The 16584-nt window shown below is 39.2% G+C and overlaps 1 protein-coding gene across 1 annotated transcript; it reads right to left on the reverse strand.

The window, feature by feature from the left end:
* Positions 1–14961: 14961 nt before the first annotated feature.
* Positions 14962–16584, reverse strand: LOC141661119 (uncharacterized). The gene is made up of 2 exons (XM_074468103.1): positions 16329–16584; positions 14962–16145 (listed from the first exon to the last, which is right to left on the reverse strand). The coding sequence occupies exons 1-2, from the start codon at positions 16582–16584 to the stop codon at positions 14962–14964; spliced, it is 1440 nt and encodes a 479-aa protein (XP_074324204.1).

Here is a 16584-nt window from a genome sequence, read left to right on the forward strand (position 1 = left end):
TAATTTTATGAATTTAACGACTGGAATCCGTACCGGAGTCTACTCAACACTTTCACTCCTGAATGTAACATAGTAATTTTTTAGTAATACAAACATGCAATACATGTACATATCAATGTGGTATAGCCCCTGTTGGCATTTTAGTATTCTAATCAAATATTATATTTAGATACAAATAGTATAACAATATATATAGATACATATTTTCTTTATTCGTTAATTCGAACTATTCTAATCACATTGTATATCTAGATTCCTGACACTCTAAGTTTACCAAGTTTGTACGGTTTTGTTGGAATGATTGTATTGTTGTGTGTTGTTGTTAGTAGCAGTGTTAAAGTCCGAAGAGAATTCCCGATCCAAGAGAATTCCTGATTGTATGATTATCCGTATAGGCTCATTGCCGGAAGATGGGTGATTGTGTCGGTCTTTATTTATATTAAAGTATATTTTTTCTATTTTAAATATAATAGAGGTGACTAAACCGACCGGAGCCGGAAATTTCGAACACGATACGAAAACGGCACGATAATAAGAGTTTGGGTTGATTTTTTGGTACACGAACACGAAGGTAGTGTTGGTTTTGGGTTTACCCTTGGGTACACGATACGAAACGAAAATACACGAAATAATTAAATATTTAACTAAATTTAGTAAATTATATGAATATATATATTTTATAATAAAATTTTACATATAATTTTTATAAAAAATAGATTCAAATATGAATTTCACAAGACTTGACTACACTTGAGACTTTATAACTTATTGACTTAAGAATCGACTTGTAAAAACTTAATATTTAAATATAAATATTATATTTATCTTTATATTTATTATTAATTTTAAATTACACAAAACACGACACAAATATACACGAAATGAAGGTACACGAACACGAAAAAAACGAATTCTTAACGGTTCGGGTTTGGGTTAGACATTCATGACATGAAACACGAAAGTACACCAAACAAACGAATTGCCAGCTCCAAAACCGACTCCCAATAAAATTTTCACTGTTTTTACTTTAATATAATAATATATAACTAATTGTCGGAACATGGGTGATTGTGTCGGTCTTCGAGGGTATTTTGTTTAATTTTTATCAAGATTTTATTTATATTAAACTATATATAATTGTTTTTTATTTCATATATAATACAGGCGATCAAACCGACTACCAACCAAATTTTCATTGTTTCGTCTTTAATATAATAGTAAAAATTGTTATTTTTATGCATGTTTACGAAATATAACTATTTTTAATTAAAACGATAATTTGTATCCCGGGTCAATAGTATACGATCATATTTAATTTGATTTTAATTTTATTTTATCCAGACACACTATACTATACTGACCAAATCCAACTAATTATATTTACTTTGATTTTAATTTTGGTGAAAATCGGACGAATATTATACTTTTGTTTAACTTAGATAAAAAGTATATTATTTCATTTTAACTGGTCGAATTTTATTTTGATGATTTTAATTTTGTTTTACCGTGGATCAACTCTATACTTTTTTAGCTTAAATGAATAAAATATATTATTTTTTAACCCGACGCTGTTGACGGAGGAATCTGGTAACAACAAAGTTTGAGGTTTTCTCGCCGGAATTAAGATCTATGACGGTGGTTCTTTGCCGGAAAATCAAGCGGTGTATGGTGGTTGTACGTTAATTGATGGCTGAGATTGATTAGGGCAAGTGGTGGCTCCTTTTCAGCTCTCAACTTCTTACCCCTCTCAATGTGCCTACATACCTTTTATATAGGGATCAAGCCTGATGTAGTTCTTGGGGAACAAGAAATCTAATGGGTTTAGACTTCTTATCCCTAGGTCCGATAGAAACCCATCCAAAATCCATCTTCCGCTAGCTTTAGGAATGTCCAACTATGAGGCCCAACCGCGAAGGCCCAAGGCTCGTCCGTAATCGTAGGACTTTACGAATAATGCATCTCCCTGCGCAAGGATAACACTCCGCTACAACTATCTCCCTTGATTTACAGACGCAGGTATAGACACGGTTCACCCGAAATGCCAGACACGTCCCTGTCCCCCGAATGAGGATAACCCACCAGATAACAGGATAGGTGATCCCAAGCTTTTGGGTGCAAAGTGCAAGATGACTCCAAAGTTCTCCAAACGAGGACACCCGTTGAATATAAGAACAGAGTTCCCAAAGCACACACCAAAGTTAACCCCGCATCCCCAACGAGGACACCCGTTGAATACAGGAGGAGGCCTTCAATCATCAGGTATACCCCAGGAGGCCTTCAAGCTTTTCACGGACATCCCCCTCCTTGACCGTCTCAAGGAGGGAATTCTTCCAAGATTACCTACAACAAATATGTTAGTAAAAAACAACCTATATTCTCCTTTCCATGATTGCCTTGTCCTCTAGATATCCCTGTTTATCTTGTCCTAAACGAGGACATCTCCAACCATCCAAAAGAAAGCATCCCCACGGGCAGGACGCGTCCTCTATGTGTGGAATGCACACAATTCCCTTGCATTGCAACCTTAACATGTGGATAACCCATTTTGTCCATTTTACTCAAACAAGACGCGCCCTGGACCTTAAACACGTCCTAGTTCCCTTGTCAGGGCAACCTTGACTTTAATCAATTCATCTCACATAATTTACTAGAAGTTGGACGCGTCCTATATGATGAGGGCGCGTCCTCTATTAGTACATTGCAGTCCATAACCTTATTCTCCATCCTTTTGCTCCAATTCAGTTCCAGTTGACCCGTTCTTTACCCGAAATGATCCATGACCAAATTTTGGGTATAACAACTACCCCCCAAATTCCATACGCAGTTGAAAACAAAGTTGGAATTTCAACCCTTACAAATGCTAACGAAATTTGGTTTTCAATATTTCAAACTTCAGGACGCGTCAAAGGGTGAGGACGTGCCAATCATCACACAAACGTTACTAAACCTCAATTGTTTTATAGCCGTTGCGTAACAGCTGTTGCTTACGTCATCAATATTCCTTCTCTATAAATACCCCCTAATAATTAGCAACCATTTTTTCTTTCCTCTCTCTCCTGAAAACCTCCATCCCTACCGCTGCAAGAAGTTTTGCTCAAAAATTCTGGCAATTTAACCGGCCATTCTATGATTTCTTACATTAATCAAACCCTCAAGTCCCAAGGTAAGTAAATGTTCTTATATCTCTTCATTTCATTTGGTAAATCGATCATAATAAGTAAAAGACTATTCTCCTTCTTCATTTTTTTTTCTCATGTTCTTCATTGTCAGTTGTATATATATGTGTATATATCTGCAAATATGCTATATTTTTCCTCCTTTAATCTTCAATTACATTTTTTTGGGGTTTAAACAAATTTTCCACAAATTAACCACAAACGATTAAAATTTCCAGATGCTTTGATAGTTCAGGACGCGTCTAGCATGTAGGGCGCGTCCTACTGCCCGTTTATTACATAGAGTAGCCGTCATAGGTTAATTTAAAAAAGGACACACAATAACATTAGGACGCCTCACATATTTTAGTTAACTTCTCGTGGTAGACATTCATAACGCATCTTTACATAAAATTCCATCCTTTCGCTTTCTTTCTTCTTTTCGTTACCATTTTGTTTCCTTTAAGTCATAGACGTGTCCCCAACATCATTTTCTTTTCTTTTTTCAGCTGGAGGATGCGTCTTCATCTTCTCCCTTCCATCCTTTCAAGGTCCTCAACAAACGTCTTGAGATTTATTCCCCACCTTCCATTTCTTTCAATCCCGAACCTCCTGAACATCATAGGACATAATCTTTCCTTGAAGCTGAATCCTGTGTATTTGAATCTCTAAAATTAAAAAATTCAATAATGGCAAGCTCAAGCTCTGAATCCATGGACAACGTTCCCCTTAGTGCAAGACCTTGAAAGAAAAATCTAAAATGCAAGATAACTTCCCAAACTGCACGCAGCTTGGCGATTGAAGATTGGACGGATGATGAGATCATCCTTTCTTCTAGTAAATCTCAACACAAAACCGCCTCTGATAAAGGCGCGTCACCTTCCGCTGAGGACGCGTCTCCACCTCATGACACGTCTCCTCGTCTAGACGCATCTCCTCACAGTGAGAGTGAGTTCGAGAAGAGGGTTCCTGACCCTGCAAAATATCCCGTCTCTCCACAAAAATCTGATCCCCCCTCGAACATTGGGAGCCATCTGATGCTGAATTGGATTTTGACCGGAAAGAACTGGATCACCTCCCTGAAGCAGAGAAAAATGTTTGGAGAAAGAAAGAAAATAAGTTAGCCTGTGTTGGTCTTAATTCCATTGCAACAGTCTTGGAAATAGGGTGGAACATGAAATAGTATGAAATAGGAATTCTTTGGTTTCCTATGTTGAAGATATGGTTCATGTTCATACTATGTTGAAAATAAGTTAGCCTGTGTTGGTCTTAATTCCATTGCAACAGTCTTGGAAATAGGGTGGAACATGAAATAGTATGACATGGAGGGCGTTTGGGCACGCCCTCTGCGCAAAATGAGGCCACATATCTTCAACATAGGAAACCAAAGAATTCCCAGGATGGTGCTTACTCCCAAGCTTGTTTCTCTAGTGTGGGTGCGTCCTTGCATCCTTATATCAAGAAGATCTTGAGGTGGTATGATGTAGCCCCAGTCCAACTATCTCCAAATTCGTACAAACTTGCATGGGCCCTGTACATCATATACCATGACCTCGAGCTGGGCGCACCCTTTATGAAGGAATTCAGTTATTTTTTCAGCATCAGGAAATCCATCCCAGGATATCACTTCTTTGTTGTCAATAAATGGTTGAATAACAAAGGTTTCAATGAAGGCAAAATCAGCCATGAACGGGATTGAAAAGAACCTTTCTTTTATCTCTATAATGTGAAGAGAGCCTGCGTGCATTTTAACTTGGAACCGAGTAAGTAGAAATATTAAGGCGCTATCTTTGTTTCTCTTTTTAGATAAAAGAACTCAACGAGAGTTAACTGGAAAGAAAAAGAAGAAGGCAAATAAGGTGTTGAAATATGCTGAAAAGCATTTCAACCTCAAAGAAATGATCACATAATACAACCTCAAAAGGGTTGGTGCACTGTCTACAAGAGTGGGTTCTCTTTGCAAGTATCGTAATTTTCACAATGGTAAACCCATCCTTACAGCTTCCGAAAAAGCTAGGGGACTCAATGCCACAGAACTGGTCCAACTTGACATTAGCAGACAAGTGGACTTAGAACAGGGTAAGAATTATCATACATTGGACGTGTCATATATTTTTACATGCATAGTCCTTAGCCCAATGCATATATGTTTTCATTACCCATATACTTGCTATTGACGTGTCTTAATGTTAGGACACGTTTTATTATCCTTTATGCAGTTTTGATGTTTACGTAAGGCTGTTATATTCCATAGTTCACACATGATGCGTCATATCACACAGGGCGCGTCCAGTCTCATAATTCTTTTCAGTGTTTACAAAATCATTATATGCACACTTGTCATTTTAATATTGCTATGTCATATCATACAGGGCGCGTCCTGATATCTGGGCGCGCCCATGTCTAATGTTTTCCATGTTATGTCACAGATATGACCTCTCTTCCCAAAGGGTTTACTATTGGGGACACCAGAAAGATGAAAGCCAGGACCAAGCACACCCCTGTGAAACCTGATCCAAAAACCAAGGATCCTTCGCCTGCTGTGGCTCCTTCCCCACACCAAAAATCATCGATACCAATGTGGTGAACATCTCAGATAAGGAGGACGCGGCCTCAAAGCGTCAGAAGATAGTGCCTGGTGACCAATCTTTTGTCCTCAGATATCTGGGCGCGTCCTCATCTGGTACTTTTACTGAGGAAGAGGTTCGAGGCTGGACTTTTAGGACGGAGGAGCAGACTGAGCAGACCATGGTGAGGGCTGCAGCTGAACTCCATTTGCATGCAAGGCAGAGTGCTAACATGGCTGCTAGGCTGAGGGCGCGTCTTGCTACCACTGACACTGTAAAAAGCCAAGCTGAGAATAAAATCAAAGCTCTAGAGAAGAAAATCATCCAACTTGCCCAGTCAAAAGATGCAGAAATTCTTGAATTACAATTGGAGAAGGCGCGCCTTCATGGCCATATTACTTCCATGGAGAAAGCTGTTAATGAGGTTACTTCTATAAACTCCAAAATGCAACTGGACTTGGACCTCCTAAATGATGACAGGGTTCATGGTTGGAAGGAGGAGAAGAAGTCAGTGTACCAGAATATGTTTGTAGCTGGCTTTGAGGAATGGTGTTCTGGGTTCATAAAAAATGACCCTGAATACACCTTTTCCATATTTGATGAAGATACCAAAAAATGGGTGGCTGATTTCAAGGTTAGATCTGCAGATTCCATTAAGGACAAAAGGATCATCTTAGGCTTGGAAAAGGACGACGCGTCCCCTGCACCTTCTCCACTTCAAGCCCAGCTTCCATCTTCTTCTCCAATCAACGAGGACAAAACTCAAGACGCGCCTCCTGCTTAGGACGCGTCTTCCTTTTGATGAACTTTTTCTGAACTATTCCAAGGGTGCAGGTCCCTTTAAGCCTTGCAATTTGTAATCTTATGAAATGTTATTCCTGGATTTTATTTGCTAGTACCTTGAATTATTTTCATGTATATTTTGCTTTTCTGGTCATCTTATTTTCATAGGGTTTTTTAGCAAGTCATATAATGGGTGCGTCTTTAATCAAGACGCGTCTTCTTTTGCTTAAGATCACCTTTATGACATCCTCCCTAATGAGGACGTGTCCTCATTTATCTTGCATCTGATTTTTTTATTAATTTCCCTTACATAAATAAATCACGTTACTGTTATCCCCTTAATATTGTAGACCAGGGATTACATTGTGAGGGCGCATCCTGATTCCAGGTGGTATCTGCCTTACTAATTTATCCTGCGTTTTTGTTTAATATTTTTTCTTTCATTATCTTTTCAACAAGTCATGATAAGGGCGCGCCTTTGCATCAAGACGCATCTTCTTTACAATCGTGTCCAACTTCTTCTTAGTTTTTCCTTGTACACAAATCTTTCTTACTATTAAATCTTTAACATTGTAAGCTAAAAGATATACTGCAAGGGCACGTCCTTATATTAGGAGGCGTCTACCTCATTACTAATTTGATTCAAGCGCCATAGACTATCAACATCATGTGGGCGTGTCATGGTATTTTTCTTGCAAGCTGTCACCATATAATTCTTTGTAGGGCACGTCCTGCCTTGAGGACGCGTCAAGATATGTTATATTAGTCTTTGTATAATAGGATCAACTAACAACAATCATCAAGTCTTGAAATAAATTTTCAAGTTTTTATTAATAATGCGCTTCAGTGTCCAAAGTGCACCGGGCCCATGGCTACTATGCTCTGTGGGGAATTTATTTGAAAATACGATCCTTCAACTAGTTCTAAGATAGATAGTACATGCACTACCCCCCTGGGCTAGGAGGAATTTTATTGCTTCTAGTCTATGATTCGGGCATAGCCCTACGTATATAACTGCAAATGTAAACATAATATGTAAGGGGCCAAAGCTGCACCTTACTGATAATACTTTCGGAGATGCTCCGCATTCCATGCTCACGTAATCAACTTCCCTTCCAAGTATTCAAGGTGATAAGTCCCCTTTCACAAGATCACTTTTATCTTGTATGATCCTTCCCAATTAGCTCCAAATACTCCGTGATGGGGTTCCTTGTGTTTGGCATCACCTTCCTGAGCATCAGATCCCCTAACTTCAGCAGCTGTCCCTTTATTTTCTTGTTGTAGTATCTTGCAGCACGCTGTTGGTATGTCGCGAGCCTTAGCTGGGAGTTTTCCCTTGTTTCTTTCAAAAGGTCCAAGTGAAGCCTTTGGTTAACTTCTGCATCTTCCTCCGTGTAGCGATCTCTACGAAGCGATCTTGAGCCGACTCCCACATGAACCATAGCTTCGTACCCGTAAGTCAGCATAAACAGAGATTCTTCCATAGTAGATCTTGGAGTAGTATTGTAGGACCACAACACTTTTGGGAGTTCTTCAGGCCAATTCCCTTTGCGCTCCTCCAGTTTGGTCTTGAGGGTGTGCTTTATTATTTTATTGACAACCTCTGTTTGTCCATTACTCTGAGGATGATAAACCGCTGTAAATTCTTTTTTAATCTTCAAATCCTCACACAACTTTCGCAACTCCTTGCTAACAAACTGTTTTCCGTTGTCAGAAACAAGTTTGTAAGGGATTCCAAATCTGCACACAATGGAGTTGAAGACAAAGTCTTTGATTTTCTTTGCGGTGATAGTCGCCAGCGGCATGGCTTCTGCCCACTTAGTAAAGTAATCATTCACAACCACTGCATACTTGACATCTCCTTTAGCCTTAGATAATTCTCCAATAAGATCAATCCCCCACATGGCAAATGGCCATGGGCTCACCATAGGCGTCAAGAGCGTCGCTGGAATAGATGAGTAATTCGCAAAGCGTTGGCAGCGATCGCATGCTCTAACGAAATTCGCGGCATCCTCCTTCATCGTAGGCCAATAATAACCTTGGCGTAAAACTTTCATCGCCAACGAGTTACCCCCGAGTGATTACCACAAATTCTTTCATGTACCTCCCTTATGATGTAATTTCCCTTTTCTTCATCGACACATCTGAGTAGCGGTTGATTGAAGCCCCTTTTATACAAAACCTTATCATATACCACATACCTTGCAGCCTGGTAGCGGAGTCTCCGAGTCTTGAACTTATCCCCAGAAAGTGCTCCCTTGTGAATATAAGCAAGAATGGGCGTCATTCATGTTTCCTTGGGAGCCTCATCTACTTGCATCACCTCTACCTCTGGGATACTAGGAATCTCCTGGATTTCTAAGGGTATAGATCCCAACAACACAGCCTCCTGCTGGGACCCCACTTTTGCTAGAGCATCCACATTGCTGTTCTTTTCCCGCTGTACACATTCCAGCCTAACCTCTTTGAACTTTCCAATCAGGCGATGCGTGCACCTCAAGTACAATTCCGTTCGCGGTCCTCTAGCTTGAAACCTCCCATTTACCTGGTTTACCACCATCTCTGAGTCACTCTTTGCAATTAGGTTCCGCACTCCCATTTCTAAAGCAATCTTTAGGCCATTAATCAGTGCTTCATACTCCGCATCATTTTTCGTAGCGTAAAACTTAAAGTGAATTGCGCTCATCAGATGATGGCCTTCCGGAGACACAAGCACTATGCCTGCGCTTGCTCCCCCATTGTTAACAGCTCCGTCAACATGCAAAACCCACCATGGATGCGGAAACTGCTCTAAAACTTCTTCAGGAGTGGGCGGATGCACCGCCACCAAAGCTTTACCATCAATTTCAGAATCAAATTCTAGTACGAAATCAGCTAGGGATTGTCCTTTGATTGCTTTGCGAGGCATGTATTCCAAGTCAAACTGTCCCAGTTCCACAGCCCACTTCAACATCCTTCCCAATGACTCCAGTTTGTGAAGGATTTATCGCAGAGGATATGCCGTGCGGACTTCAATTCTATGAGCCTGGAAGTATAGGCGTAACTTCCTTGATGCAAGGATTAAAGCATACACCAACTTTTCCATGCCGGTGTAACGAGTCTCAGCATCGTGCAACCGCTTGCTTACATAGTATACTGGTGATTGTTGCGCTTCCTCTTCTCTCACCAGTACCGCGCTGATTGAATATTCTGAAATTGCCAAGTATTGAATCAGAGACTCTCCATCCAAAGGTTTTGACAACATGGGAGGGTTCCCCAGTTCTTCCTTGATCCTTTTGAAAGCTTCTTCACATTCTGACGTCCATACAAAGTCTTTTCCTGCCTCTTTGATCGCCTTAAAGAATTCCTTGCATCTGTCAGACGATTTTGACATAAACCGATTCAATGCAGAGATTCTTCCGGTCAAGCTTTGTACTTGCTTTATACTTGTAGGAGACTTCATTTTCAGTAGTGCCTTGATCTTGGCGGGGTTAGCTTCAATCCCCCTATAATTGATAATGAATCCAAGAAATTTGCCTGACTCAACGCCGAATACACACTTCTGTGGGTTTAATTTCATTCGAAACCTCCGAAGAATGTTAAATATCTCCATTAGGTGTTTGACATGGTCGTTTGCTTCCTTTGATTTGACCAGCATATCTTCAACATATACCTCCATTGTTCCCCAATCTGATTTTTGAACATCATATTTACCAACCACTGGTAAGTTGCACCTGCATTTATCTATCTAAACGGCATCCCTATGTAGCAGTATAACCCCCTATCAGTGATGAAGGACGTATGCATCTGATCAGGGCCGTACATGGGAATTTGATTATAACCAGAGTATGCATCCATAAAGCTTAACAAGGCATGCCCTGCCATTGCGTCGACCAACTGATCAATTCGTGGGAGTGGAAAACTGTCCTTTGGGCAAGCTTTGTTGAGATCTGTGAAATCTACACACGTCCTCCACTTCCCATTCGGTTTTTTACTAGCACCAGATTTACAAGCCACTCGGGGTAGAAAGATTCTTTAATCAAACCAACTTCCAACAGTCGATCTACTTCCTCCTTTAATGTTATCTCCATTTCTCCGCTCACCGGGCGACGCTTTTATCGTACGCCCGTGCAATTAGGGAAGATGTTCAATCGATGACACATTACCCTGGGTCGATTCCAACCATGTCTGAATGACTCCATGCAAACACGTCAAGATTTTTAATCAAAAAATGGGTGAGCCTTTCTCTCATCTCATAACTTAACTGAGATCCCACCTTCAAAATCTTTCTTGGGTCATCTTTATCGATTGGAACAGATATTGTGTCCTCAGCCGGCCTCGTTTTCTCAGCAGGCATAGGGATCCTAGGATCCAGATCAAAATCAAAGTCCCGGGGGTCTTCGACTTCCATTCTTGCATTTGAGGCTGCGTCCCTACATACGGGAGCATCCACCTCAGGACAAGGCATTGTTTAATATATTGCAGGTGCTGAAGACACGTCCTCAATTGAAGGAGCATTATTTTCTGCAAACACGGAGGGCGCGTCCTTCTTTCGAGGAGCATCAACCTCATGTTGATTTTTACTTTCCAGGGGCGCGTCCTGTCTTTGAGGAGCATCCACCTTGGGGTTACTTTTCAGGCTCTTTAAAATCTCACTCCTTCCTTCCAACTTTTCTCTATTAACTTCCTTCTGTACAATATCTTCTTCATGATTCACCATGACTTCCTCCACACTGCGAATCTTCGAGACATTCCCCAGTGTCAAAACAGGAGTCTTGGTTATATGAGTTTCTTCTTCCTCTGGATCTTCCACAAAATAATGGGCATGAACCTCACCATTCGGTTTCACCTGAATGTCCGCCGCGTCTTCAAAGGGAAGACCTTTTCCTTCATACCATCTCCTGCGAAATTCTTTAACAACCTTGTGATAGCAGTCGTGTAATATCCGAGATATATCGTGTAATTATTTTTGCTATTAAATAATTATTATATGTGTTCAGTATCTATTCTGTGAATTAATTGTTAAGTGTTATCTGTGTTTGTATATTTAAAAAATAATATTAATTGAGTATTTTAATTTTTATATGTCCAAAATAAAATATAGATAATTGTCATATCTTTCTAATTATTTTTATGTTGATTTATGAATTTATAGGAATCATATGGATTTTATAAAATCTTTTTCCGGGTATTTAAAATCTATTTTATAAAAACGGGAACCAACCGACGTCATCCGTTTTTACGTTTTTAGAACCCGAAACTCTTCCGAGAACTCCTTCCTAACCTAATTGCAATATTCCGAGCATTTTCCATGTTTTGACTTTTTCGATCCGGCGTACAGTTTGTCCTGCGCGGGTCCCGGCGCAACATTTTCGATACAATATTCGTTTCGGTAAATCAATAAAACTCGTATTTTCGGTAAACGAGAGCTTTTTATTAAACTATCACAATTATCACCTCGTAATACGTGTAACCAGGCGCTGAGACCAAGACCGCAGTACAAATTGTACTAATTTGGATAATTATCCCGAAAACCGATACCGTTTGGATCAGTTTTTACAAATAAACGTACTGTTTTATATCCGGAATGATCCAAAGGGATACTAATTTTCCGTAATTATAAATAGTCTTTTACCGTATTTTATTTTGTATCAAAATCATTTGTAGTCAGCTAAATACATAATTTTACAGAGAAAAACCTTATATTCATATAATCTTCCGAAAATCAAACCACAAATCGAAGGTGTTATTGATCTCTGTTTTCAAAGCTTGAGTAACCAAAACGAAGGATTTGAGGAGTACTATTAGATTCTGAGCTTCGTTTTACTGCAGAAATCAAGGTTATTTTTCTATATTTTTATTTAATTTCGAATTATTTTTATTAAAAATATGAATTTCTGTTCGGATGATTGTTTGTATGATTTGATGATTGCATGTTGTAGAGCTTGTTTTCCTGATGATTTTCATATGTCATACGTCTGATTTGGAGTCCAATAACATGCTCAAAAGTGTGCTTAATTCTCAAATTTTGAAATTAGGGTTTATAACCCGTATGAATGTTTTCAATTGAAATTTGGGGCTTTTTGATTTAGGAGTTATTAGCTGTTGATTTATAGTGGATTATGTTCCTGATGAAATTTGCAATCGATTGGTATATAGCTCGTTAACAGAGGATGTCTGAATCGAAGGGAGTTGTGTTTTGAAGATTTACGATGTTCGCCGGAAACCAGCGATGTTCTTGGCCAATTTCCGGCCAAGTCTGGGGTTATTGATGTGTTTTGATTGCATGTATAGATTCCTGGTGATATGTAGTTTAATTCTGGAGCTTGTGGTGGTGTGACTGTACCTGGATCGCCTTCTCCGGCGAGACAGGGTATTTTCCGGCGAAGTTCGATGGTGAACTTTGCAAAATTGCATTTCAGTCCCTGAGGTTTTGAAAACGAAACAGTTAGGTCCCTGAGGTTTCCAGAACTTGCAAATTTTGGATTCCTGTTTTAAAAATATTCAAAAATCATATTCCCTATTTATTTTTATTATAAAAATTCGATTTTAATTTCTGAAAATTCCAAAAATTATTATTTTAATTCCAAAAAATATTTTTAATTCAAAAATAAATCTGAATTAATTAGTTAATTAATTTCAGTTAAATTTTAATTGATTAATTGGTCAATTAATTCGAAAATTAATTGATTTAATTAATTATTAATTAATTTTAATTAATTATTTAATTAGATTTAATTACTTAAAAATGATTTAAAAATTTTGAAAAATAGTTTCGATCTTTAAAATATTATTTTAAATTGTTTTCAAGGCTCGATAATTATTATAAAATTGTTTTGAAGCCAGAATTGGCCAGCCGAACCCTGTTTATTACTCCAAAAAATTGATCCAACGACCTGTTTTAATTCCGAAAAATATTTTAAAAATCATTTCAAATACCCGAAAGCTTGTTTATGACCCGAGACTTCCTTATAAATGTTATATCATTGATTATGTGATGTGTTATGTGCTATATGTGACTTGTTGGTTAACTGTCGGTATATATTCGATGTTTACTTGTTTATTGCGTAAATTTCAATCCGTTAATCGGATTTGGGTGAAACGAAGGGTAGATAGAAGTATGTGTCGAATAGAATCGTATAAGTTGAATATTGATAGATGCTTATGATATGTTAGCAGAAGAGGCAAGGCGTAGGAAAGGGAAACAGGTAGTCGAGGAGTAAGACAGTCGTGACTAAAAGCGAGTGCAGTATAATAAGCTAGTACTAGGCAAGTGTTCTAAACTTTCTCGAGATATTGTAGTGATTGATATTCCTGTTTTATATTGCAAGTGCTTTGAAGCACTGAACCCTAAACCTTGATTCCAGTTATTGATCTTGAGCCGTAAACCTGATTATTTCTAGACCATTGATTGTTGTATACCCAAATACGAACCTCAAATATACGATACTACTCCACAAATACATACAAACTAAATATCAAACACTGAGCCAGATTGCTTACACACTTAAACCATTGTATCTTATGCTTTGAAAGGCCAAATCCTTGAAACCTTGAAATATTGTTTCCTTTGCTATCCAATTATTTCACTACTTAGCATCCATGCTTTGAAAATGCCATATTGATCCTTATACAGATTGAGACCATTTTCATTATTGAACGTCCAATGTTGTTAATGATTCTGTTTATTACTTATTACTGTTTATTCTGTTATTATGTTAGAATTGGATTGTTTTTATAAAATTTTGGACCAGATTCGTGGTCAGACCATATAATGGTCAAGTTAGGCCAATGTGTGCTTTGGATATAGTAGTTAGAGCAGTGCTGTGTGCTTTGCTCGGGGTTAGTGCGTGACTGATCAGCAGCCTAACCTTGGTTTTTAAAATAAAAATATAATATCCAATTCTAAATCATAATCTATTGTTCACTTGATATCATAACCATATTCACCTGATGATCATTATTCTCAGTTTTGTCATTGTGACTTGCTGAGCTAGTTAGCTCATTTGTGCGATATTGTTTATGTTCTTTTCCAGTTAAGATGGAACCGGTTGGTACCGAGGATCCCCAGTCCAGCGCGAGAGCTAGGGGTTCAGGTTGATTGAGTTGAGCTAATAGGCTTCTTTTGGAATAATTTAAGTTTGTAAAAGTTTGTAATAATGTTTAATACTCAGTTCTGAGTTGGAATAGTTGGGATTCGAATGTTTGTAATATAAGTAAGTATGTTTGGCTTGTGTGCATACTTTAACCTATTGCGGTCCGTGGTAGTTGGTAAGTAGGGTCACTGCATATTATTATTATTATCTTTGTTATTGTTATAAGCAGGTTATAAATAGTGTGTGTGTGTGTGTGGATCCCAAACTTCTGACCCAGGTTTGGAGGGCGCCACAAGTCGCGTGATTCGTATTACAACCCCCTCAGACTTCCCACTCCGTTAGGCGTTGGAAACTTTATCATTAGATGATGTATCGAGGTTATTACCCTGAATGCCCGCAACCAAGGCCTGCCCACAGCACATTGTGAACGGAATCCTGATCCAGCACTTTGAAGTCTATTATCTGGGTAACAGATAGAACTCCTTCCCCAAGTATGACGGGAAGTCTAATCAAACCCATAACCCTTACTGCTTCTCCAGTAAATCCGTAGACATGTGCATCTTCAAAATTCATGTCACTATCCGGGAACCCCAACTTCTTGTACGTGCTGTAATACAAGATGTTCGCAGAGCTTCCGTTGTCCAAAAAGATCCGATGCACGTTCATCATCCCGATAAGCATAGTTATTACCAATGCGTCATTATGAGGATGATGTACCCACCTTGACTCTCTTTCTCTGAACGTAATATCATCGGATTCCCCTTTGAATATTTTCGGCGGTCTATCCTCCAAGCTATGAATGTTGGTGAACGGTAGGTATCGTGCCTCTCTAGCATTTCTTTCCAGCGCCTGATTGTTATCTCCAACAAATGGATGTCCTCCGAAGATTGCCCTGATACTCCCAGCTCTTTGGAACTTAACCTCCGCTAGCTTCCCATCAACCTCTGCTTGTGGGAGATGCCTCTCATCTTTCTTGTTGTCTTCACCTCTGCGTCTCTTCACTTTATCAATCCACTCTCCCAGATATCTAGCCTTGATCAATTCTTCAATCTCATCTTTTAAATGACGACATTCGTGGGTATCGTGACCAGTGGACTCATGGTACTCACAATATTTTTTCTTGTCTCTACTCTGCCACGAGGTCAGGCGTTCTGGTTTCTTGAAGATTCCTCTGTCCTTGTTTACTTCAAAGATGTGATCAATGGACGCTGCCAGGGGAGTATAATTACTCACTCTCTTTTCATAATTCGATGGCGGACTCCACTCTCTCCGCACATTCACGACATTCACCCTATTAGGACTTCGAGCATTTTGCCGATATTTTGGACTTGCAGACCTATCTCTCCTCTTAGCTCGCCCCTTTGAGTTATGGGAATTATCATTCTTCTTTATCTCAGCAAGCGATTGCTCAATCGCCTTGAAGGACTCAGCCTGTACAAGTACATCAGCTAACGACACAGGGTCTTTTCCTTGAAAATATTTCCAGAAATCCGTTCCCACGCGCAGGCCAGCTATAAGAAGTATTTTCAGTGTTTCGTCAGTTGCGCCTCTCACCAAGGTAGATTCTGCATTCAACCTTTTGAAATATGAAGTCAAGCTTTCCCCTTCCTTTTATTTCACATTGGCCAGTGTGGTAACGGACGATGTATACTTCACCACAGCTTGGAACTGAGTAAAAAACAAGCTTTTCATTTGTTCCCAAGATGTGATAACTCCTGGGCCAAGTTTTTGAAACCACTGCTGAGCACCTTTTCTAAAGGTAGCCGTCAAAAGACGGCACCGTGTTAAATCAGATACCTGATATACATCCATCTTAATATTAAAATATCCCAAGAATTCTACGGGTTCGGAGTTTCCATGAAAGCGCAAGTCATTGGTTGTGTTCTTGTATCCCGTAGGTAGCTGCGCTTCCCTTACAACAGCAGAGAAAGGGGATGGAGCTTGCGCAGTTGCTGTTACCCTACCTCCTTCAAGATGGTTGAGAAACCTCTTAAGATCACTCAT

This window comes from Apium graveolens, chromosome 5 (assembly GCF_009905375.1).
Source record: "Apium graveolens cultivar Ventura chromosome 5, ASM990537v1, whole genome shotgun sequence".
Classification (NCBI taxonomy): Eukaryota; Viridiplantae; Streptophyta; class Magnoliopsida; order Apiales; family Apiaceae; genus Apium; species Apium graveolens.

Excerpts from the sequence above, each read along its gene's own strand:
- LOC141661119 (XM_074468103.1), bottom strand. The coding sequence starts at position 16,584 with ATGAGTGATCTTAAGAGGTTTCTCAACCATCTTGAAGGAGGTAGGGTA. Across the intron at positions 16,146-16,328 it reads GACGGCTACCTTTAGAAAAG|AATCTACCTTGGTGAGAGGC; the intron begins GTGCTCAGCAGT and ends GGTTGAATGCAG.